Source organism: Callithrix jacchus, chromosome 7 (assembly GCF_049354715.1).
Source record: "Callithrix jacchus isolate 240 chromosome 7, calJac240_pri, whole genome shotgun sequence".
Lineage (NCBI taxonomy): Eukaryota > Metazoa > Chordata > Mammalia > Primates > Cebidae > Callithrix > Callithrix jacchus.
Genome location: NC_133508.1, coordinates 136,861,825 through 136,888,469, shown reverse-complemented (window position 1 = coordinate 136,888,469; position 26,645 = coordinate 136,861,825). Strand labels below are relative to the sequence as shown.

At 36.9% G+C, this 26,645-nt stretch overlaps 1 protein-coding gene across 4 annotated transcripts in view; it reads left to right on the top strand.

Moving 5' to 3' along the window:
- PLPPR5 (phospholipid phosphatase related 5) overlaps positions 1-26,645 on the top strand; it is a 115,492-nt gene that overhangs the window by 71,139 nt on the left and 17,708 nt on the right. For 2 of the 4 annotated variants that reach the window (XM_035252232.3, XM_078333074.1), the window contains exons 4-5: positions 12,679-12,855; positions 19,043-19,162. In XM_035252232.3, coding sequence (XP_035108123.1) covers positions 12,679-12,855; positions 19,043-19,162 — 297 coding nt within the window. Of the gene's footprint in view, positions 1-12,678; positions 12,856-19,042; positions 19,178-19,366; positions 21,370-26,645 lie in introns of those variants that run through there. The other 2 variants (XM_054236579.2, XM_009001766.4) reach the window with 2 other exon arrangements.

Here is a 26,645-nt window from a genome sequence, read left to right as displayed (position 1 = left end):
TTTCCTCTTTTTATCAGCCTAGAATTCCCTTCCCCTCACTCTTCTTCTTCTGTCCTTTCATTTGTAAATTTCTTATAAAAAGGGCCCTTAGAGGAAGTTTTGCCCTCACGTCTGGGTTGGTTGTTGTTTCCATTTTGATTGAGGGAAAAAGTCTTTTTATACTTGAAACTTGAAAGAAACTGTTGATCAATCTGGACTTCTATTACCTGTGAATTTTTGTGTGATTTGTGCTCATAAAAATTTGTGCTCATAAGAATAACTGGAGTTATGCAAAATAACTTCAGTTATTCTTATTAAGTAGTCATTACGTATCTCTCATTTCTCTTGAACTAAGAGCTCCTTGTGGTCAGCAGTGACAGACTTCCCTGTCTCTATATGCCTAGCCCAATCTCACTGTCCAGGATGCAGGAAAGGCACCGCAGATAGTAATTGAAACTGGATAAATGAGTGGGAATGAATGATTGTGGGAATGAATGAATGTATTCTATACACTTTCTCTTTCTCATGAAGCCTCAAGCTGTTTTGAATGTATTCTAGAAACTTTTTCTTTCTCATGAAGCCTCAAGCTGTTTTTAAACTTCTAACTAATAACTTTTTCTGTATTCTATATTTTCAGTGGTATTCTAGAAAATCTTTTCTTATCTGCCGTGAAACACACAGTCTGCATCCACTCTTCCTTTCCGTGTTTTCCCCAGGGATGACAAGCTTGCATCCACTGTCTCCTACCTAGCAGCAAGCACATTCCTGCTCTGCTCCCTCAGCTATGTCTGGTTGCCACCCAAGCTCCAGGTCCCAGAAAAGCAAAAGAGCTGGGAGCACATATCTGTGAAATAATTTCTCCTGTGTCTCACATTCCCATGGACAATTATCCCAGAAGTATCCCTAAACTTCTCTGCCTTCTGGTTCTAACTTCCATGTCTCCTGATGCTGCCAGTGAGAGCCTCGTGTCCCTATGTTCTGTTTTCCTCCCCTGGTGCCTGCGTTGCCCCACCTGCCAGAAACGCCCCTCAAGCACCTGGAACACTGTCCCCTCTCTTTTTGGATTAGTAACAAATTCCTCCGCATGGCTTTCAAGGCCAAGCTAGTTTCCCACCATAGTTCTCCAGCTTTAGCCAGATACATCCGCTCACTTTGCCCAAATCTTTCCTGATTCCAGGCCTCATGGTGCCTTTCCTCACATCACTACATGCATCAGAGACAGCCCCACCCCTGGCAGCCCCTTTACCAGCAAAGTCCTTCCCAAATCAACCAATATTCTCCTGCTATTTGAATGGTCAGCATGTCTTCAGTACTTTCTCAGCTTTCAGAGCTGGATGGAAATGCCTGCCTGCCACCATAATTGGAGCTGCCAAGTAGTTACAGCACCAGCTTTGATTATGCAAAGCTCAGCTCTTCATCTCTGCACTTAATTCTTTAGTGTCATGATCTCATCTGGTCCTCAGAACAGCTCAGTTTCATAATTCTTTATTAATTCTGAAATGTTTTTTTTAAAGCCCTCTCTAAGTAAAGCGAGACAATTGTTTTGTTTGTACCTGGATGAAAAACTTTATCTGACCTGAATTTACTGGGTTTTTTACTTACTCTGCTTACTGTGAGAACCCATCTGTTTTGAGGTAGAAGTGTGAATGTGTTTCACTGTACGGTGCAGCATCTGACCGCACTGGAGGTGTCAGTGGGCAGTACATAGATTATGTTACCCCAAATCTGGAAAAGTTCCGAAAGCTGAAATACTTCTCTACTTGAGGGCTCTGGTAAAGGAGTGTGGATCTGTAGTAAAGAAGTCCATGCTGCTTTCCACAGTTGACCAATGAGAAGACTAAGGCTCAGTGAGGATAAGTCATCACCCAGCTAACATCATAGCCCTAATCTAATGAAGGATGAAGACTGGAACTCAGATCCTCTGATACTATCTGGGGCATTATCTATGCATTATAACCAATTAATGTGCATGCTTTAGGGTGCTGGAGGGGAAGTAGAGATTCCTTACCACAGCCTGTTAAGTACTTAGTTTTTTAGAAAAATCAATAGATTCCTGGAAAATATACAGCTTCTTAGAGGTAATTTCCAAAATATAATAACTACTACACACTTAATAGCTAAAGTAACGCATAAGGCCAAAAAGTCACATCGATTATTCATTGTCGGAGTTGCTGTACATTTTGTACATATTTTTGTTCTAATTAAATATAAGCAGTGTGATATACACAAGCCCAGTGCTCCAAAGCAGTACGTTCATTTATTAATTCATTGAGTGACCCTGTGCCAGGGCTGAGTATTGAGTAAGGGGCAAAACAAACATAACCCCTGTCTCCATGGAGGCCTAGTTGGTGTTTTAACTCAGTTGTTTGAAACTGTGATCGGATGGAAATCATGTCATACATAGAATTTGGGTATTTTACTCAGCCTTCAAAAGCCAATTTAAAATATATTAGTGTACTTAAAATATATTAATAGTGCTATAGGACTACCATGAGGAACAGTGTTTCCATGAGAAAAAGAGTGGAACATCTTGATTCTTGTATGTCTGGATAGAATTGTACGTGTAAGTGGAGCTATAGATTTCCTGCCTAGAAATTTCTGTTGGCCACTAGGCCTGAGACTTGTTTTATTTCTCCCTCACTGCACTTTCACCTTCCACCCATGACCTCACCCAGTTCAAACTCATGGGTGCACATAAGCATGCATCCAAGTAACCAACAGTTCTAGCCAGTTTAACATCCTAAATATTCCACTCTGTTCATAATTGCAGCCATGACTCTAGCTCAGGATGTGATGATCCAGCACTGGGAAATGCTTCTCCCAAAGTGATATTTTAAAATTCAAATATACTCCTGTCACGTTCTTGTGTCTCTTTTATGGCCTCCCATTTTCTTTGAATAAGAATTCCAACTCTTTCACTTGGCTCACAAAGCTTTTTTAACCTGGCCCCTGTTAACCTCTCTGGCCTAATTCCTGCTACTCCCCTCTCCACTCAGCCCAGCCCCGACCCACACAGCCTTCAGACTGACACACTGAGTCATTTTCAGCTCCTCCTTCAAACATGCTCTTGAAGCTAAGTAGTCTTACCTCCAATTGAAGACTACTTCAGTCCCACCTTCCTCTCCAAGGCTGACAGAGAGAGGATCCTTGACTTCTGTACTGCATATATTAATAGCATCTTTGTTTGGGCATGGGCTCTGTAACTGAACTGCTTGAGTTTGAATCCCAGCGTCATCATCTATTAGCCTTAAGTCTGTGGATAAGTTACTTAACCTTTCTGTGTCTTAGTTATCTCTGTTGTTGAGTACTAATGTTGTGGAATTGTTTGGATTACCTGATTGACTGCATGTAAAGCATTGAGCACAGTACTTGACACGTAGTAAGCATTCACAAAATTTTAACTTTTATTATAATTAGCTGTTACTGAGACTGAGCCAAGCACCATACCAGGCACTGAGGTTACAAAGAGAAAAGGATATTTCTATCCCATATAAGCTAGCATGGGAGAAAAAGATGAATATTTTTATGTAAAAATGATAACTCTTTTTATAATTATGAGCAGAATATTGGGTAGCAAAGTGAGAAAGAGTCATCCTGCTCCTCCAACAGCTGGGACAAAGATATTTTAGGTGCAAGCAGGCACTAAGCAGAGAGATGTGTTTTGACATCTTTGATAACTTAACATGCCTTAAACACAGAGCTTTCAGTATGAACGGTAGAATCTGGTAGGTGTGGGAAAAGAGAGGTTACAGAGGTTCATCCTCATCACCTTCCTCCTTGAAAGGGAGTAAAATGAGAGTTGGAAGCTGGGTGAGGACTCAATGGATGTAAGAAGCTTTTGGTTGAATGAAAATTGAAGGAGTTGGAGAGGGAAATCGCAAGCCTTGAGACGGGAGAGAAGAGCACTTCCTGAGGATGCACCCAGGAAAACTTCTCCCCCTCCTCTTTGCTTACTTACCGACGAGGGTTAGGAATGAGTTCAGAAATATGCTATAAACACACTCTTAAATTTGAAGACATCCTCTGAAATGTCACACTATCATTAATATTGTTGATATTTACTGAAATTAATGTAAAGTATTTTGTTGCTGATTACAAACCTGTATGTGCTGCAATGTTATATTTATCTTTCTGAGGTATGATGGGCCTTTTTCTGTTATTATATAATTTGAGACTGTTTCAACAATATCACACAGTATAGAATCCAATTGTCACTTAATGTTTAAATTTTTCTGGTTCTCTATGATATACATATATATTATAAAGTATACATCATACAATGATCAGACATATAATCACATTATTATTAAGTATAGTTTATTTTCTTATCTGAAGAAATCCTGAGAAATATTTTGAGTCCTAAAGATTTTAAGTGCAAATTCAAACAGTTTTGAGAATTATTCAGAGATACTGGAAATATGCTTTTATTGTTATACTACTCATTTCTTGTCCCTGACAGTAAATTTAACTTTTTTATTTATGTATTTTAAGTTTTGCAGGTTTGACTTCGTTTTTGTTTAAGGTGTACCAAATCTAACCCTTCAATTCGCCCAACAGTCTTGTGCATATTTTTATAGTGTTTACAATTTCCAGATTAGTCTTTTACATATTGATTTTAGTTCCTTACTTGCTAGTCTGGGAATTTTAAATCTTGGAGATGATGGGATTGAATTATAGCAATCAAAGATATTTTGCTTTCAGGTAATTCTTCAGACGTTATACAACTTTTTTTTTTTTTTGCTTGTATCAAACCCAGAAATAAGATCACAAGCTTTTTTATGTAAATATCGTCTCACTTTCTATTTGGTGTATGGAAAACAAATGTTAAGTGGTGAACATGTGTGGGTCTTGATTTCATAGATATTTTTGTTTTTCTAGCTGATGGATGAAGTGCCACATTTGCAGTTTATTTATTGGGTTGGGGGGAATCATACTGGAGATAAATGGACTCCAAGTAAAATCAGCCATGGCTGCACTTTAGGGATTAGGTAAATGTGTCAGTGATGAAGAAGCTGTTATTCATAACTAAACCATCAATCGGCCTTTGTGCTGAGGGCAGCAGAGTTACTGAGCATATTCAGATCTTAACTTCATGTACCAGCTGGTCCTGAACACTGAGGTTGTTGTTACTTACATCACATTTGTGACTCCTTAGTGTTTTTCATTCAAGGACACCAGCTACAGGATAAATTCTGTGTTCATGATGATGTGATCTTTTGTTACCATACCCATTAAGGATATTGTAAAGAAAATGAATGTTTACTCTTGATTTTCAAATACAATAAGGAGTTTTATCTCTATGGCATAAGTTAGAATACATTATTTCTCCTGACATAGGTATAGTTTTAATCCAAATATATTTTTAATCCTTTCGGTTTATTCTAATAATGCAAACAGAAATTCTCACCATGCCATGGGATAGTAATAAAACTTACACTTCTTATGTGATTACCATTATAAATCCTACAGATTATTATAGTTCTTTACATTTGTGTGTGTGTGTGTGCGTGTGTGTGTGTGAGATGGGATCTCACTCTGTCGCCAAGCTGGAATGCAGTGGCATGACCTCAGCTCACTGCAATCTCTGCCTCTCTGGGGAATTCTCCTGCTTCAGCTTCCTGAGTAGCTGGGATTATAGGTATGAGCCACCACACGCAGCTAATTTTTGTGTTTTTAATAGAGACAGGATTTCACCATGTTGTCCAGGACAGTCTCAATGTCCTTACCTTGTGATCTGCCCTCCTCAGCCTCCCAAAGTTCTGGGATTACAGGCATGAGCCACCGCACTTGTGGCTTATTGTAATTATTTCATTTTACACGTGATATAACTAAGACTCAGAGAAGTTCAGTAATTTGTGTAAGATCACAGAGCTAATTGGTAGTAGATTGAACTTTTAACTCAGACTATTAAGTTCCTAAAGCTGAGCATTTTTCCTAGCTTACACTGACTAAATATGGAATCTCCCAAGTAGCTAAAGGTATCAATAAAAGACAAAACAATTGGTTAACTTTGACGAAGTGAAATTTTAAAAAAATAGCCATTATGGTATTTAGAATCTGAAAGAGATAGGCTGAATGTGATAGTTTAACTTAGAATATTCTAAATAAGTCCATGGTAGCATAATTTTATTGCACTTTTTGCCATTTGAAATGGTAATATATTAACAAAGTCTACTGACACTCAGGCAGCCTGGAAAATGACTTTAGGATCAGTGCCTAACTCGAAGCAATATTATAAATAACAATAATAAAGTAGCAATAATTGCTGAAATGGGTATAGTCTTTTTTGGAATATTCGCTGATCATTTTGCATAGCCTTTTAAGTATGATTGTCTTGTATTGGACAGCATTGTCCAATAGAAATAGAAAGTGAACCATATGAATATGATTTTTAAAATTCTAGTAGTCACATTTATAAAATAAAAAAGGTGACATTGATATTTAATATTTTGTTTAACCCAGTGTATCCAAATTATTACCATTTCAACATATATCAATATAAGTTAGTAATTAGATAGTTTGCATTTTTCTTTTTCAGAATTTTCTAAATCCAGTGTATGTTTGACACCTGAAATACATTTTAGTTCAGACACTAAATTTTCATTTGAAATCCTTATGCTGTATTTAGATAGAAAATTTACAGTATAAAAAGTAGATGTGAAGCCCAATTTGTTTCAAACATATATTAATGTTTTCTTTTTTTATGTAGATGAAATATATTAGACAATTATACATGAGGGAGAATAAAGTGATATGAACAAGAGGCAGATATCTATACTTGAACTGGTAAAATGACAATACAGATAAATTGTGTATATATAATATAATACCTAGAACAACTACCAAAAGCTACAAAGAAAGATACCCTTTTAATTAAAACCAAATAGAATTCAGTATTTAGTACTATATAGTTGCCCTCACCACATTTCAACTGCTGATGGCTATAGTAGCTACTGGCTACCATACTGATTCAGTGCCTCAGAGAAAGACCTCAGGGTAAGAAGAAAAAGAAGGGCTTAGCTTCAGTAGTTAAATGAGGCTAGCTTTGTCAAGAGAGAACAGGAATTTCTAAATCTCAAAGCTTTAATATCAAAAGCAGAATTTGAATATCAGTATTTTATGAGTATAATAAAATATAATAATTACAATTATGTAAGTATTACTATATTTTTATTATCTGAGTATTTTATAGAGAAAACACAAATTATAAAGGGTGGTACCATTGACCTAGGGGAGGGGAAGGGAGTACTTCCTGTCCCAGGAAGTGGAGGACTGGAGGAGAGGGAAGGGCTGAATGGCAGATTTGCCCACATAGGTGAAAACCCTTACATTAGAAACCCAAAGAAGGAAGTTAGTTAGTGGATAAAAGAAACTCCAGAGAGGTTGAGGAATTAACAGAAAGTAGAAGAGCTTGTACTTCATTTCTGGCTTGAAACTGGGAGAAGAATTCCTCTTAATATACCCCTGCAGCAGGTAAATCAGGCCACAGAGAAGACAGTGGGAGCCCAAGGACCCTGCAGCAGAGCTTGGGAGGGCAGGCAGCCCACCTGGGGCTAGAAGGAAGATGTGCTGAAGACGAAAGGATCTTATTTCCTGTGAGCCTAGATGGACCAAGTCAGTGTGGAGGCACAAGCACATTAGCAGTGGTCGTCAGTAGGGCACCAGTGAAGCATTGGGATACACACCGGGGAGTGGAGGGCAGTAAAGGCTGCTGGGTTGCCTCCCCACCTTGATCTTAAGATCTTGCAGACCTCCAACTAGACCCCAGTGTTGTTTTTCCAGAAGAGTGAATGATGAGAAACTGAGAACAGTTAAGCATTTATTCAGAATTCCTCCCATCCCATTTCTATTCAGTGGAAGATGGGTGCTTATGATGAAGTTTCAATGGAAACTAGAGTTACTGCATGTTTTACACAGTCTAGATTGCAGCACTGTATAGAAAATTTGTGATTTCAATATCCCACTGCTTATTGTACCTCCAGTACCATCCCTTACCCCCATCACAGTCCTGAAAGGTCTGAATTAAGTGAACACAGGTGTGTCTGGCAAAGTCCATGGTCTTTCCACCATCGCATCACAATTTTGTTACACCCCTGATCAGAAACTTTTACATTGCTCTTTGGAAAATTTATCAATGAGACAAGAATATCAAGTCTGGGTACATAAATAAGACTTTCAGGATACTACATGGTTGGCTTGATAGATGAATGCCCATTTTTTAAATAAAAATTTTATACAAAAATTTTAAGTAGCAGTTTGTAAACAGATCTCAGGTGAAGTGCCATGAGGCTCTGTCCTTGATGCTGTCTTGTTAGTGGTGATCTCTCTGGAGCTAACTAGAAGCTCGAAATAGGAGGACTAATATAATGTGATAAATGCCAGCGTAAAAGTTCAAAATGGTGTTGACAGGTTAAAATATTTTTGTTTTGAAAACAATAAGAAATTTTATTTTTTGAACAATTTAGGAGTCTGGGATAAGGGGAACTTGGGAAGGCATCAGTTTCTGTGAAGAAGTCATGGAAGATTCAGTGGACCACAAACCCAAAGAAGGAAGTTAGTTAGTGGATTGACCAATAATGCTATGGAGTTATTACACACAGTTTGACCAATAATGCTATGGAGTTATTACACACACACACACACACACACAACTAATCTAACCTAATGCTCTGTTAGATTGTAACAATCAAAGTCATCAAAATGTAGAAATCAGTTTAAAGGTAATTGAATCCTAACCTGACTATGATAAACAGATCAATGAATAAGGTGCAATCTAGAAGTCTCAACTGCACTCTGGGCCAGTCAGATGGCACTCTAGGCAGCGGTTTTCTTAATATAGGGCTGTGCTCTTTGAGAGAAGGACTAACAGATGTCAAAAGCACTATAGTGTCCAGGGTGCTGAGGGAGCTCGCCATGCTGAGGGGAATTGAGGCTGTTTCATCTGTAGAAAAGAATAGGCAAATAATAAAAGAATACATATAATCAACTGCAAATAAACAATTAATGGATGTCTTTAGAGCTAAATAGCATAAGAAAAAAGTGAAAGAAGCATGAAAACAAGAAATGGAAAAACATTCTCCAAAATCTAGGCCACAATGAATAGCCTAGACTTGGCTTCTATGTCCTCCTCTAGTGAAGGAAACAATGAAAATAAATTACAACCATACATTGTGGCAAGTGTTCTCAGATGAAGAACAAGGTGCTTTGAGAACACTGAGGACGATTATGTATGTTGTATAGGACACCTTTCCCCGCCATGTCCCTTTTGCCTGGAACTCTCATGCTCATTCCTCAGGATCTAACTACAGATGTCTTCTGTTTGAAGAAACCTAACACAGCCTCTGGTGCATAGTAGGTGCTTAATAAATATTTGTGTGTTTTTATTTTCATTTATTTTTATAATAGTTTTGTTTCATTATTAATAATAATTCAATGTTTCTCAATTTACACAAAAAATGGGTGTATAACAATTGAGTCCGTGCTTATTATAGACTAATAGGACATTATGATTATACTTTAGTAAAAGCAAACAAGTAAGCAAAACCTTTTTATATGTGTGTTAATTATCGTATATATTTATATAAGCAAAGAGAAAAAGTATAAAAGAATATACACCAGGCTCTTAACAGGGAGTAAATGATCAACTTTGGCTTTCTGCATCTTAGTGCTAATGGATATTTGTGGGATGGATGAATAAACTCTGCTAATAATGATTAAATGGGTTGCCGGTAGGGTGGTGAGCATCCACTGACCCAAGAGGACTGAGTGAATACCATCCTCCTCAAATCACATACCTGCTCTTTGTATTTTATTTTAGCTACATTTTGACATCTGGTTAACCTAGATGGTTTCAAAAGTGAATTAAAAACCAAGAGAGCATAAGTAATCAATTTCTGTTCTGTATCCAACATGCTTAATAGATTATTATGCCATAATTTCCTCTTCTGTAAATTAAGAATAATAGACTTTCTGTAAGGATAACACAATTAGACTGGTTAAAAAGGCACTTATGTTCATAAAGCACTGAAGAGTTGCTGAGTACAAGTGAAAGCTCTCTTAATTTTTCTTTTGTTACATCCATGCCAACTGATTATGCGGCAGAAAAGTTTGTACATTATAAAGCAGTGCTATGATCTACTTTAAAGTTAAATCTATAACCCTTGAAATTCACATAACCCTTGAAATTCAGCCACTGTCCACTCTCCACTGTGATGGAGGGAAAAGCCAAATTCCAGGCTAGTCCTAAAACAGAAGTTTTTTCATGAGTTTGCACTGTGGCTTGACTGTCTGTGGGCTCCTTATAAACCTTGCTTGAGTCATTAGGGCAATTCAATGATAAACTCAATGTTCAAGAGAAACTTCACAGGGATGTAACCCAAGCCCACAGTTTACTATGGGCCCATACAACTTGGACAAGTAAGAACCGGACTGTATCTGAGACGGCTTTTGGGGGTGAGGGAAAGGCAGATGTTTTCCTAAGCCATTATAGATTCTGTAGGATATTTTGCACAAGGACCACATTTACACTATTTCCTACTTCTATCTAATAGCAGAGCACAGACGTAGCCTTACTCCTATGATTCTGTGGTAGCCTCCGTTCTCCTGTCTTTAGTTTCTGACTCTCTTGCATTCACTGATACCCAACTTATGCTCATTGGCCATTTCCTCCAGGCAAGAAATCAATGAAGAAGAAAGGAAGATTAAGCGATACCTAAGTGCCTTCCCTTTACTTCCCATTTACATCTGTTTCTTCTCTACGGTGCCACCACAATCATAAAGTTGTGTAGTCTTCATAATAAGCTTTATCTTGATTCAATTTTTAACCTATGTAATGGAGGTAATAACGATACCTAGAGGATTGTTTTGAAGATTTAATGAGATAAGTAGTTTTTAATAAAATACCTAGAACATTGCCTTGAAGAGCAATCACTCATTAAATGGTAGCCATAATTGATATTAGGAGTATTAATATTATTCATTTATCATCCCACATTTATTTTTTCTTAATGAAGACAGAATATCTTGAGTACTAACAGATGTAAAGAAATGCAAAAGTAAGAAATAATTAACCAGCCTTATAGCTGTGTTAAAGAAAACCTCACAAGAAGCCTGAATTTCCCTCTCTATTTATATGCACTAGTCATACAAGGAATTACTCAATTAGCGAAATCGCTAGAAATGTGAGGTGGTGTGATAGCCTGGCATTGTTATTCATGTGGGCTGAGCTCTAATTTAACACATTCTCTCAGAATGGCAAAAGCATCGTTTTCTCTTTCTTATATCTTCCTGTTCCCTTCCCATGTATATTTATCCTCCAAAACTGAAATTATCAAGCTTTTACTAGCACTGGCTTAGACACACAGACCCAGCTCCGAAGGTCACAGGCCAAGATGGAGGCAGTTCAGTTCCCACTGCCTCAGAGTATTGAGAACTGGGATGGATTGTTAAAGGTTAGAACTTGGCTAGAGAGATGCCTTGTGTCACTTGGACTGCTTACATATTATACAGTCCCTTCTGGCAGCACAGGGCTGCAAACTTTGCCCAGAAAAAAAATAGAGAAGATAATTACTGGATGTCATAGTGTTCTAAAATGGCTGGTGTGAACTAAAAACTTAAATGCTGATTTTGCTTTACTCTCTTAGGCAGATGTATTGTTTATTTAACCAGGGACAATAGTTTAGGGTTTATATGCATTTCTAAGTATGTTTCTGAGTATATTATCAGCACCAGATATTTACTGACGTTTATACCATAAATCTGATTATATTATCAGTCATCTCTTTCACAGTTGCTCTACTAATGACTTGAAATAATAATTGAAACATTCCACTTACAGTCAACAGATTTGCTTATAAAGCAGTGCATGAAATTGTGAGCAGTTGAGCTATAGAATAAATTGATGGGAGAAGGACCAAATTACTCTTGAGCATGGTGGCTCACGACATTTCATTTGCTGCAGTCAGTTGATACTGTATGTTCATTAGCATATGTCAAGATGTAAGAATTATAGATATCTATTCATCGTTTTGTTTTGTTTTTAGTGGACGCATTTCTCTTATTGTACTTAAGTGTTTTATTGTCCTAATTCTGGTTCATAAAATATAGTTAAAATAATGTCACAATTTCATTTAACAACATGAAAGGAAACCTTGGCAGTGCATTGAACCTTAAATTCTTTCTTCAAACTAACATCTGTTTGGTAGAAATCTATTCCACTTTATTTCTCCTAGCTATATTCACAGTTCTGGTTTTTATCAAGTATGCATCCTTTCATTATGGTATATACAAATGGAAACGTTAAAAACACTTACGCACTTCATCAGTTTTCACCTTTTGGACAATATTGTTGAGGTTGACCTAAAGTGAAAATTCAGATCAAACAAGAATAGATACAGTAAGAATAAAAAGAAAAAAAGACAATTGGAATATCTGTGCTTGATGTTTCTTGATGATTAATAATGTTATGTTAAGAATTGACCATTAGTAAGACATTGCCATAGAAGGTAAGTAAAATGAAATAATTGCTACTCTTAAATTCTGCTTTTAAAAAACTTCATTCAAGAACTTCATAAACTATAGTTAACAATTTGAACCATACAGGTGTGTGTGTGTGTGTGTGTGTTTGTACATACACATAATATGCTATGCTAATAAAGGAAATACCTTCATGAAAATCATGTCTTTTATTTAATGTTTCAGATGTACATTACCAACACAATCAAAGCCAAGGGAACCAGACTTGCTAAGCCAGTTCTATGCTTGGGCTTAATGTGTTTGGCATTTCTTACTGGACTCAACAGAGTAGCAGAATATCGAAATCATTGGTCAGATGTTATAGCAGGCTTTCTGGTTGGAATATCTATAGCAGTATTTCTGGTAAGTACAAATGTATTTATATATCCTTGGGTTTTTTAATTAACATGTTAATTTAAAAAAAATTTATAAGAAAATACACGTGTGAACCACCGGGTTTGTCTAAATGTAGTATATCAAACAAGTCATTCATTTAAGTCATTCATGTCTTCCTCCTCCCCCATTTGTTCTGCCTCAAGTCAGGTTTGGAGTTTAAAAAAATGCATATCTTACACTTAAAGTTGAACAAGATATTTTCATAAACAATAGAGCTGGCCTAAAAACATACTGTCCTTCCCAAATAGTTTTTAAGACTGAGTAAAAACTGCCTATAATATTTTTTAAGGATTTATAAGAAACATATATATGTATCACTCTCTTTAATTAATTCCCAAGGTCCCTGGGAGACTTAGACTCAACCTCCTGTCTTTCCTGGAGATATCCTGCAGCCTCATGAAAACTGAGGGCCCTGGCTTGGACCAAAACCTTTTTTTTTTTGCATTCACACACCACAGCTGAAAGTGAATAACATTCAAAAAACAGCACCAATGACAAATTTTACATAAATCCTTAAAAAATGTTATTGGCAAAGCAAAGACCATAGAAGTAGCCAAAATATCAAGCATTAGTGCCAGATACAACTGTGTTTCGGCTCCGCGGGTCCATAACATCTTCACTGGCATCTCATCAGCTTTCTTGTTTATCTTTAGCTATTGCTACTTTCCTCCGTGGGTCCATAATGTCTTCACCATCATCTCATCAACCTTCTCGTTTATCTGTGGCTATTGCCACCCTCCCTATACTTCCAGTGAACACCTTGCCTTACAAGGCCAACACCAGAATGCTGGTGCCAAGTGACTTCCCTGTCTGGTGAATGTTGAGCTGAACCCTGGATCCCCCTTGAGGTCAAGACCCTCCTATTGCACATGTTGAGAACATTTCATGATAGCCCTTTAAACACTCTCATACTCCCAGGAAAATGACTTCATGAAAAGTTTATATGAAAATAATGCCTGTATAATAACTAAAAATGCATTTATGCATTTATTTGCAACCATAAGTGTGAATGCCTATAGGTATATTTAAATGTGGCTAAATAACACCTCCCTAAAAATTATAATAAGGATCTATAAAGGTTAAACAAAATAGTGCATGTTCAGTGAATGGCTACATGAATGACTGGAAAAAGTTCCACAAATGACAGTTTGCTTCTTCTAGGTCCCTTTTACCCTATGATAAGATTCGTGTTTTGAAAATATATTTGCAGGATGATGTGACAAAGTTGAGGATAGAAGAGATGGGTTCTGAAGGACCAGGGAAACAGGATGGTATAAATTGGTCCTCAGTGGCACAAGGAGGGAGGATATTCATCATGTCCTCCGGGATATTTAGGAGGTGGCATGGTTTGGTCCCTGGTGGAACATGGAAAGTGATGTGGACGAGGCACAGGGAGCCTTCTATGATGATTCCCAGTTTTCTCATTTGGGAAACACAACACACTTATTTTGAGTAGTAACTCCAGCTCTGGCCTGTAATATGTTGTAATATCCTGAGGTGTTTCTAATTATCTTGCATTGTGTGCAGAATTCTAAAGTGATTCCAAAATAAAATTAATGCTAATCTACTCCAGGTCTCCAAAAGTAGAATCTCCTGGTTCATTCCACACACCAGCTTATTCTCTTGGTTCATTCCAGACACCAGTGATTCATTTAGGCCTGGTTCATTTCCACTATGAAAATATGTCTTCCATGTTTTGTAACTTTGCTCTCTGACCATACTCTTTGAATTCTAGACGTGATTGTTTCTTACTAAAATAGTGAGGCCTTTCCTGAAACACGTTTAAAATGACTACCCCTCCTTGAGGATTCCTTTCCTCCTCCCCTACTTTATTTTCTACATAGGATGCTTCAGCTTTTAATATGTACTGTTAATTAGTGTGTAATAAATTGCTGTGCAGTAAACCACATGTAACATGTTTGGTTTGGCTTTGCTATCAGTCTCACTAGAATGTAACCTCCTTATGAAGTAAGTCTTCTGTTTGGTTTGTTCACTGCATAGCCCCAAGAACTAGAATAAGGTCTAGTACAGAGGAATTACTGAGTAAATACATGATGAATGAATTAATACACGAAAAAATGAATAAAGAATTTTTTATTTACTTCCCAGGGCTCTTTTAAGGATTATGTGAAGTCCCACATGTAAGAAGGGCAGCCTATTGCAAACAAGACACTAAATACCACGGTCTTCACATTTAATGACTATTTTCAAACCCTTGACACACGTGAGATTTGGCTCAGACAAGATCTAATTTCCCCAGGAACCTTCCCTGATCAGCTGATTTTTCCATTTTTCCTGAATTTCTACCACTCTCTCAGTCTGTCCTGTTATAATTTAATAAGGAATTATGTACTGTGTTAATCGTATCACTCTTATCTCATGTGAATTTTGTTTCAGGTTAGAGAGCAGAATCACCATCCTTAGCAAAATACAAAGCAAACACTAGTTGAATAATAGCTGTAGATTATTATATATATGACAGTGTGAGGCAGAATGGCTATTGAGCCACAACAATAGCTTGTCATGTTTTCATATATCACAATAATAGTTATGGTGCTCTTTACTACATTAATGCAATTAACCCTCAGAACAGATCAGTAAAATGTAGTTTTTATTGTCCTCATTTTTGCAGGTTTAAAAAAATTGAGGCCTGATTATAGGAGTAGCTTGCCCATATTCACAAAGTTAGTAGCTGAGAGATCCAGGATTAAAATCCAGACCAGTTTGACCCCAAGGCCCATGCACTTATACCCATGCAATAATTATGTTTCAAATGAACAAGAAAGGATCAGATTAAGTTTTCATCACTAAGGAAAAAGAAATTATCATCTTTGTAGGAGAAAATAGAATTATGACAGTTATACAAATAGAAGTCACTAATGTAAAAATAGAATGTATGAAAGCAAAGTAATGTTAAATTAACAATCACATCAGAAAACTTGAGAATTTTTGTCCTCGATGCATGCTCATTCATTAATCTGTTCATTCACTGTGACAGTGGGACCACAGTGGTGAGCAAAAAGGAGCGGCTCTGCATGTGTGGAACTTGGAAGAGACACATCAATCAAAGTGTTATTTTAAATGATGTTTAATTTCATACTAACTGCTCTGATAAAAAGAATCACAGCTCCATGTGAGCAAAAAGCAAACAAAAACAAAATAAACCATCCCAGCTAGGAGTTCAAGGAATGCACACACGAGGAAAGGATGCTCAGATAAGACATCATGGCTGAGTTAGATATGGCATCCAAAGACAGTGGACATGAGGTGTATCCAAACAGCAGTAAGTGAAAGGGAACAGAAAGTACTTTGAAAACAGAGGAAAGCTGCAACAGTGGGCCTGGGCCAGGGTTTACAGTTTAAGAAAAATGGAAAGCCAAGCCATGAATGGCTTTAAGGGGTAACATAATCCAGTTTGCATTTGGAAAGATCATTCTCATATTATCATGGAAAAAGAGGGTGCAAGATTAGATTTAGAGAAACAGTTTTGAAAGTTGTATAGGAATCCAGGCAACAAGTGGTGATTGCTTAGTTTTTGGAGTTGATAGAGGAGATAGAATGAAGCAAATACAAGAAATCAATATATTTAGAAAGTAATATTGAGCAGATTCAGTAACTGGTCAAGTATAAGAGATGTAAAGGATTAATTCAAGTTTTCAGCCTTGTGCAGCTGCACTGGGGTGGAGGTAGGTGTTGGGGATGGGGTGGCACGTTGCCTTTCTTTGAAAGTATCCAGAGAAAAGATCAAGTTTGGAGTGGGTGCTGGAGGCAGGCAGATCTTGAGTTTAGTTTTGAGTAGTTGTTGAATTGTCATACCTTTCCAGCCAAAGAAATGAAGTTAACTTAGTGCTCAATCGTAACCTCTTCACTTTTTAATTGAGAAAAGTGAGACCCTGAGAATTGTCCAAGAACATGCAAACTCAGGCATGCTCAGGATCAAAAACCAGTTCCCTTGCTTTTTCTTATCAGCATTTTTACAAACAGGACATCTGTTCCATACTTGTAAATGGTAGCAGATGTGTCTTATTAAATATTGGAATATAACTCTACAGAAAGGTAATTTCCTTCCTGATAATTAAAATAATAAGAATAATCCTGACGCTAGTAGATACAATTTAATGAGTATCTGCTATGCGTTAGTCACTTAAGTATTTCATATACAAATTCTCAATGGTGTTTCCCTGATCCTTTATTAAGGCAAAGAGATAAGCAATACATCCTTCAAAGAGTTTCCAAAACCTAAATAATACGAAATAATTATAATTCCAGAAGCCCATATTGATACTAGATGAACTTTCCTTTATCTCATGAGTTCCATATATTTATGTACAGTTACTTTAACAAATTTTACTTCAAAATAATTATTAGCAATGTTATTCATCTTCCAAATTTTCCAATAATTTATAATACTCCTGAAACAGAAAATCTGTATGTGTGTGCAGATTTCATGAAATGAGTGTGCAACTGCTTGTTTGTTTCATTGTTGTTATTGTTGGCTAAAATTCTTGATTATTTCCTTTGTACTCTAGAGCAGTGGTCAGTCAGCCAACTGTGGCCCATAGACCAAATTTGAACTGCTGCCCATCTTTGTAAAGAAGGTTATATTGGAATATTGACACTCCATTTGTTTATGAACTGTCAATGGCTGCTTTTGCACCAAAAAGGCAGAGTTGAATGGTTGCTGCAAAGGTTGTAAGGCTGTAAAACCAAAAATGTTTACCATCTTCTTTTTACAGACAAAATTTGCTTACCTTATCACTAGAGCAATCAGTATCTATTAGACCTTTGTGGACTCATGAAGCTGGCAGCATCATGAGATAGCAATCTTATCAAGTACCCATCTCCAAGCCCTTACTGCCCCTTACTTTAAAGATCTTGGTGGCAACTGCAAAGTTGAGGTATCAAATTATCAGGTTTTGATCTAATTTTCTAATCTGTAATTCTTCTGGGAAGTGGAAGGATAAGAAATATGTAACAATTTGCAAAGAAGTTTTTTTTCTGACATGAATCTCAGTACGTGTTATTATTTTGTAGATTTGTAAGTTATAGTTAAAAAAATGGAAAGCAACCAAGATCTAATTGGCCTTTGAAAATATTCAGTAATGAACTCTGCTAAAGAAAAGGCTTTTCAATGTAGCTTTTGTGAAAATATGAAATGTAAATGTATAATTATATATTAAGTACCCACTTCACAAAATGAATGTTAGGTTATAGCTGCAAGTAAAACCTGTATTTTGATTTGTAATAGAATATGAAATGCAGTAAAGAAACTCAAGAATAACTTTCCCAATAATACTTTTTTATGGTATAACCAAACAATAGCAAATAATTTTCCTGGCATGTTTATTTCATTATTTCTTAAATATGATTCACCTGCATTAGAAGCTTCTTGAATGCATTTTTGAAGTGCCAATTCCCAGGCCCCATTCTTCATTTATTAAATTGGAATCTTTAGGGGAGGGCTTAGGGATGTGCGTTTTAACAATGCCAGAAATGTATTTTTATGCACATTAAGTATGAGAACCTTTGGTTCAGTTCAAATTCTGTCACCTTTGAGATAAAATCAATTGAAACTAGGGTCAATTTCCTTTAGGTAAAGGGTTTTCTATTTCAGTGGTAGCCTCAGTAAGCTATTGTTGGAATGCCAGGTATATATGAGACACAATAATAGATGATAAACTAGGTTAATTAGGGATGCTCCTAAATTTGAGAGTGCCAATTGTAGGTTTATTATGAATATGATGATACTGAAGCAAAGAAAAATAATTAGCATTTAAATTAAGTTGTAGATTAGCCATATTAGGAAAAGGTTAGCTTGCTATGAATTTTTATAAGGTTATGGTATTATGATTGATTAGAGCATTGACTATATTTTAATGAAAATTTTAGAATAATAAAATTGTCATAATTAAGTGAGCTACATATTAACTGGTGAGTTTTCTTGAACATATCTGCATTGGAGTGGCTTTAAAATTTATACAATAAATTTTATAATAAACAGGTATAGTAAATCTGGATATAAATTCATATACATGTAACATTTAAGAAATTTTAATACTTTCTTACATGTTTAGATTCATTAAGCCCCTCAGAAGGGTGAAAGCCACTATGAGCACTGTTCTGCTTTAACTGTAATTGTTTTCTGAAATTTTAGGTTGTGTGTGTGGTGAATAATTTCAAAGGAAGACAAGCAGAAAATGAACATATACACATGGATAATCTGGCACAGATGCCAATGATCAGCATTCCTCGAGTAGAAAGCCCTTTGGAAAAGGTAACATCTGTACAGGTGACTCACAATTTAAATTCTAAATGTCTAGAGCAAATGAATTATATTCCTGTATGTATATCTGGAGCATGTCCACACAGTTTATGTTGATTTACTTAGTCTCAGGGTATACTGTGATATTTAGCAATAATTTAGCCACTGAGGAGGTAATAGAAAAATATATATCACATTTTAAAATTCTGTTTGTAGGGCGGTCGCGGTGGCTCACACCGGGCCTACAGTCAAGCTGAGCTCTTTGGGAGGCCAGGCGGGAAGATCCCTTGAGACCAGCCTCGCCAACATGGAAAAACCCCATCTCTATCAAAAAAATAGAAAAAAGAGGTGGGCGTGGTGGCATGCTCCTGTAGTCCCAACTACTTAGGAGGCTGAGGCATGAGAATCGCTTGAACCCAGGAGGCACAGGTTGCAGTGAGCCAAGATCATGCCACTGTACTCCAACTTAGGCAACAGAGTGAGACTCTATCTCAAAAAATAAAATAAAGTATCTGTTTGTATTCCTCATGCCAAAAGCTGAGGAGTACCTGTATGTGAAATCCATTTAGTACTTTGCCGTAGTTTCTAAATAAGGAACATTGTGTACTGGTCTCACACATAGGACAAATAAGATAGTTTTACTTGAGAATATATGCATTTTTTTACAAAATATATTCCATGTCTTCCATGTTCCATTTATGTAAGAAAGTGCTCAATACAATGCCTGGCACAAAATTACGGTTCAATAAAAATTTGCTGAATCTCAGTGCACAAAGGTCTGACATCAGGAAAACACCAATTGTGCTCTCCTAATCAGGGAGATTGCTCCGTTGGGCTGAATGCAGCCAGAAGGTAGCACTTGGACCGGTAGGCCAAGGCCTCATTAGGCATGGCAGTGAGCACAGAAACCAGGTATTTTCTTGAGACTTTTATGAACCACGTAGGATAATACTTCCTAAATGTTGGTGCAGTTATGTGCATTTGTAACTAGTTAAGTGATTGCTCTGAGGGTTACTAGTGGCTTCTCTTCAGTCCTTTCACTTCCACATTTTGATTAATATCTGAGCTGAAGAGTCAGTACATGCTAATCAGGTGTTCAGATTGTGTGAATCTGTGTGAGATAATTAACATATTCAATGAAAGAATAAAAATTTTTCAGAGACTGTAATACGATACAATTCATTATTAACTAGAAATAAAGGAAACAGTTTGTATTTGGATTTTTAAAAATCTTCACGTATAAAGAAGGTACACCTTGGTGAACTGCACAAATGAAAAAGGCTCGGGGTGTAATAGGCACCAAGTCAACATGTGTTGACAGCATAAGGCTGCCAAAAGAGTTAAATGATCTTAAGGCCCACTTGGGGAAAATGATGCCCTGAATGAGGGGATTGATGGTATGCCCTGCTAGGCTCTGGTCAGACCAACTTTTAATACTGTGTACTGATCTTGACAACAGTTTTCAAGTGGACGTTGATAAAATAGTTGGCACTCAGTAAATATTTGTTAAATAAGTGAATGAATGTCTTTAGGATGGTGGGTTTACTCAACATCATGGATAATGAGGGACTGTTGGAGGAACAAAAAAAGCGCTTGAAGAAAACTCATGAAAGAAGCAATAGCTTCCCGTGAGAATCTAAAGGACTTTTGTATGACAGAGAAATGAGAATTGTTCTGGAGGGTGTCTGAGATCACAATTAGGATAAAACAAAGGAGAGTGAGCGTAAGAAGATCAATAATGGCTAGAAAGAAGGAAAATCTCTGAAAATGAAATGACTGCCTTAAAAGAGACAAAATTTCCTTTTACTATAGGAACTCCAGAATAGCTAAAAAATAACTTGTCCATGATACTTTAGAGAGAATTCAAGCATTCAGGTAAGAATAGAAGCACTTAATAATAGTAACATACTAACACTAATAACTTCCATTTAATGATGATTGTCAGTATGTGTCAAGTCCTATGCTCTACAAATACAGTCTCAGCCCTCACAATTTTTAAACATGGTCCTCATTATAATGGTAGGAACTGCTAATACTCAGTATTCCTTCTCCCCTTTTTCCTTTTAGTAATTGAATTCCCTAATTTTAGCTACATTCATGACAGCCCAGCTACATTCTATATTTCCCAGCTTCCCTGGCAGTTAGGTGTAACCATGAGACCAAGTTTAGGCAAATGGAATATGAGCAGAAGGAAAAGTACAACCTCTGATTTATCTCTTTGAAGACTCTTGCCCCGGGCATTCTCTACCCCTTCTTACCAACTGGAAAGGTAATGACTGGAGCAACCTTGGAAATCACTTTGTGATTGTGACCAGTCTACCCAGCCAGCCTGGGTTCCTGGATGAGCGTATGGAGCAGAGTTCATATACCCAGCCTAGATGGTTCTGAGAAAGCAGTGAACTACTTTCTCCTCTAAGACACTGGATTGTTTTAACTTTTTTTCTATAGTGACTTAGCTGATACCCTATTATAATGCATATTCCCATTTTACGGTTAAGAAAACTGGACTGCCAAATGGTTAATTTGCAAAGCCCAGATCGTTGATAATCAGCTGAGAAAAAGTATACAATGTAATATTTTGAGACACACATCTTTATAAGAAAATATGTTTAAAAATGGAATAATCTGTACAAAATTAGATCTTGTTTAATTTATTAAATAAAGATTAAAAACAGTGGAATTTAGCTGGGACACAGTGGCTCATGCCTGTAATACCAGCGCTTTGGGAGGCTAAGCTGGAAGGATCTCTTGAGGTCAGGAATTTGAGACCAGCTTGGGTTGTAACAATAGTGAGACTTTATTTCTACAAAAAAATAAAATAAAAAAATAAAATGGTGGCATGTGCCTGTAGCCTAGAGACTCAGGAGGCTGAGACAGGAGGATTGCTTGAACCCAGGAGTTCAAGGCTGCAGTAAGCTATGATCACACCACTGTACTCCAGCCTGGGCCCATCTCTAACATCTTAGAAAAAAAAAAGGTTGTGAATTATAGGAAGAGATCTTAGACATATTTTGAATAATATGGTCAGGGTAACTATTACAACCTTTTCATTTTGAATACCTCTGAAATTAACTTCAGTAATAATCACAGCCTTCTACTTTTTAACATTTGTTAGCATGGCTGTTCTTTGGTAGCTTTCTAGCATTGCCAAATCTTCATATATATCATTACACCATTGTATCTGTCAAATTATTTAAAGGATTCTTTTTGTTGATGTTATGCCAGTTCATTTTTATTTAGAGCAAGCTTTTAAATATTAGATGGTAAAAGTGAAAATATTCCATTAATCTATAAATTGCTAGAGATGAGTATTCATTAATATATGTATTTATGTACATACTAGGTTAAGTGGCATGTTTCTTTTATTAATTTTTTTGTCATCACCAATTTATGCTCTTTGTTTTCACTCTGATAGCTAAGAAATAAAAATGGTTTGAATCTGATTCGGTTCTCCCCTTACTCATGTAGTGCCTGGGCACCACACCCTGCTGAGCTCCACCTTTACACCTCCATCTTTTTATTCCTGTTCCCAGGCAGAATGCTGTCTGCACAGTGCAAGTCCTGCCCCCTGCACTCACACAGAGCATGGGATGATCATGAGGCCAGGTGCCAAGAATACATCTCAGGCTTGCTTTTGGAACAGTGCCGCTGAGAGGACATGTACTGGTGTTCATCAGGCAGAAAGGGAGGAAGGCTGTCACTTAATGGAAGCCTGCAAGAGCTTTCTCTTTTTGTGTGTGATGAGGAGCATTTGGGATAAATATACAGCAGGTCTTCAAATTACATTATTTCATTCAATATCATTTCTTTCTAACACTGAGAAAAAAATCACACTCTGGCTAGGGCTGCTGTCTGTGTGGAGTTTGCATGTTCTCCCCATATCTGCATGGCTATTCTACCCTGTTTTCCTCCCACCTTCCAAAGATGTACCTATTAGGTGAAGTGGCATGTTTAAATGGTCCCAGTGTGGGTGAATGTGATGTGCATTATGTTAGTGCACCTGCTGTGGGATGATGTCCTGTCCAGGGCCTGTTACTTCCTTGTGTCCTGAGCTGCCAGGCTAGGCTCTGGCCACCTGCTACCCTGAAACAAAATAATTGGACAGATAATTATCGTGACTGTTTTTATTAATCTTTCTTAAATGTATCTATAATTACATTTATTCCAATGTTTTATATTAGAAGTGTTTTGGTCTTTATTTAGAAGTTTGCAACCAGAAATATGCCATAGAAACTTAATTCTTGTTTATATCAATTAGCCTATGGTCAAATCGGTTATACCTCATTCTAATTAAACTTGGTTTCCAAGAGCCTGTCAATGTCACTAAATGAGTACTCACCTTATTGCATTCATCATGGTTCATACTGGTTAACAAGTAATTGCAAAATTCTTCCCAGTACTTTGATCTTAATAATTGATAGTTGGAGAGTGACATTAGACCTTAAAGCTGGGCCTCTGAAAAGAGTAAGGGAGCCCTGTGTGAAAGTTTTTTCTGAAAGCATGGCCAAGAGTTTTAGCATGATGCCAAGCTGTCATTTTCTGGTTGTCACTTTTGTATGGAGGAGGCAGAGGGTTTCTTTTAGAAGTTATGTACTTACAGAACCTTTTATGTTCAAAGTGCATGTTTGAGAAGCTATAAGCTGCAGTGTAATTAGAGCATGCAAGCATTCTTTATTTTTATGCCAGCAGTTTATCCCTCAATTATAGGGAGTTTGTCATATAGTTAATTACCACAGTTTATGAGGAAAAGTACTGATTTTTCTGAAAGCCAAGTGTATCTGAACATTCATTACATTTGGTTTGTGAAAAGAATTAGTCATCTGTGGAAACTGGCCCATTGTATCCCAATGTCCACTAAATATTCAGGTTACCAGTAACTTCATGATGGCTGTTTGTCATATCAAATCATCAAAAGCTTAAATGTATATGAGTAGCGAATTATTAAATCAGTGAGGTCCAGGAAATTGTAGTGTAGTGCTTCTGCTCATGAGTTCTGGAGGCAAACTAGCTGAGAATTTTGGGTAATTTTGACCTTAGGCAACTCATTTAATGCTTGGTGATTCAGGTTTCTCTTTCATAAATTGATCATTATATGAGTTCAATAAGTTAATGATAAAGCAGTTAAAACAGTGTCTGGTACCAATGAAACCCATAATAATCATAACTACAATCATTATTATTATTTAATAGCTGAAATGGATGAGGTAAATCAAGGCATGGAAAGTTTTCCAATATATAACAAAATTTTAAAAAAAACTTTATACTTATATATATTAAATGTATATATAAAAAGTCAATTATGCAAAATAGCATCTACTTATCTTTAGTAGCATAGAAAGGAACATGTGGAAGAGAGAGAGAAAGAAAAAGAAAGAGAGAGAAGCAGACACCAGTAAGAGCAATGCTTAAACTTAAGGAAGCAACTGAGATTCATGGACCATGACCTTATCCACATTCCTGATCGAATCTTCCTTCCTTCCTTCCTTCCTTCCTTCCTTCCTTCCTTCCTTCCTTCCTTCCTTCCTTCCTTCCTTCCTCCCATCCTTCCTTCATTCCTTCCTTCCTCTCCTTTTACAGTGAAATGCTATACCAATTATGAATAATTTTATAATGGAAAATAATTATCTTTTTAAAAGTTATTCAATTATTTAAGCTGTTCTCTAAGGAGGTTCCCATGCTTCCTCAGTGGATTGACTGCTGATGTGTTCAGATTGACAAAAGGCCCTCAGAAAAACTGTCCCAGGGTCATTTAAAACCCTGTACTTCTTTAGGACTCACATGACCTTTCTGCAAGTGTTTGGTTTATTTTTATCTGCCAAATTGTGCATGGAAATCTTGGTGGTATCTGTCACACCTTCATGCCAAGGGTTCAGCTTTCTGTGACACCTTGCAGCCATTCCTATTTTAGGTACCATTAGCCCTGGGGCCCTTCATGTGAGCTGTGTGCAGGTGCTTGTCATTTACAGGAGCCACAAAGCCATCATCCAACCAAGGACCCAGGGAGTCAAATCTCCTCGTGGTCACACCAACTCTTTCTCTCCAATTCATGCTTTCCTGGCTCTGGTCTTCAATGGCCCATGTATCTCTAACAAAAGCATCAGTGTTGCTGGTTTCAAGACATCTCCAAAAAGATTCTATTAATTATCCTTAGGAGTCCAAGAAACAAATGTGTAACTCCTTCTAGGAAATAGAGATGAAGACTCCTATATTATCAAAAATAACATAGGAATTAATATCTTAATAGCCTAGTGAAAACTGGATAGAGTAAATAGCTTTGGGATTTTGACTAGATATGATATAAATAAATCCATTTTTAGGAAATCCCCCAAAGGACAATTCCATTTTTTCTTTGCTCTTAAAGAATTACAATGCCGTATGAGTAGCTAAAATTCTATGCAGCCTCAATAATGTCCCAAAATTCCAAAGAGTGAGAATGAGAGCTAGGAGCAGTCTCTAAGAGAATAAGGAGTCTGCTTCATTTAGAGAACATCTCAACACTTTGGATCAACACCATTTTGAGACAGAGTTAGCAAATAAGCAAATACCCAAAGAAAGCTCTCAGACAAGAAGCTGTCCTGTGATTAGGCTTCTCACTGTAAGGGGTTCATGACAGATGAATGAAACTTTTTCTGAACTGGATGGGTACCCCACCCTGGATGGGGAGTTACCTTCATTCAAAACCAAAAGCTGCCTCCAAGAATTGCAGATACTCATGGAAAAGAAGTAGACTGAATGAATCAGTAGTCTTTCTGGTTTCAACAAACATAAGCATGAATGAAACTGTGTAGAAACAAAGTGACCTTCCTGAAAATGCTCATGGTCTTAGCTTCTTCTCACAGTGCACTCAGACTGATAAGTCATCAAAGTGATGATAAAAAACTACATCCTCCAGGTCTTCTGCTCAGATGTAAGTGGAGGATTCCCTGGCGATTCATGGTTATTATTAAGAGACTGCTTATGAATCCTTTCCCACTCATTTTAGGAAAATGAGCTGAGCTAAATCATTCTATTTCAAGCATGAATAATCAGAACAAGAACTCAAATCCTTTAAAATGACATAGAGGAGAGAGAAAGAGTCATTTTAATAGATAGAGCATGTTTTGTTTTGTTTTGTTTTGTTTTGTTTTAAAAAAAGATTACAAGAAATTTGGCTGGGTGTGGTGCCTTACACCTGTAATCCCACACTTTGAGAGGCCAAAGCAGGTGGATCAGTTGAGGTCAGGAGTTTGAGACAAGCCCAGCCAACTTGGCAAAACTCTGACTCTACTGTAAATACAAAAATTAGCCAGGCATGATGGTGCACACCTGTAGTCACAGCTACTTGGGAAGCTGAGGCAGGAGAATCACTTGAACCTGGGAGGTAGAGGTTACAGCAAGTCGAGAGTGTGGCACTGCACTCCGGCCTGGGAGACAGATCCAGACTCCATCTCAAAAAAAAAAACAAAAAAAAACAGATTACAAGAAATTTAATTAAATTTATTGTGGATAGGATCTT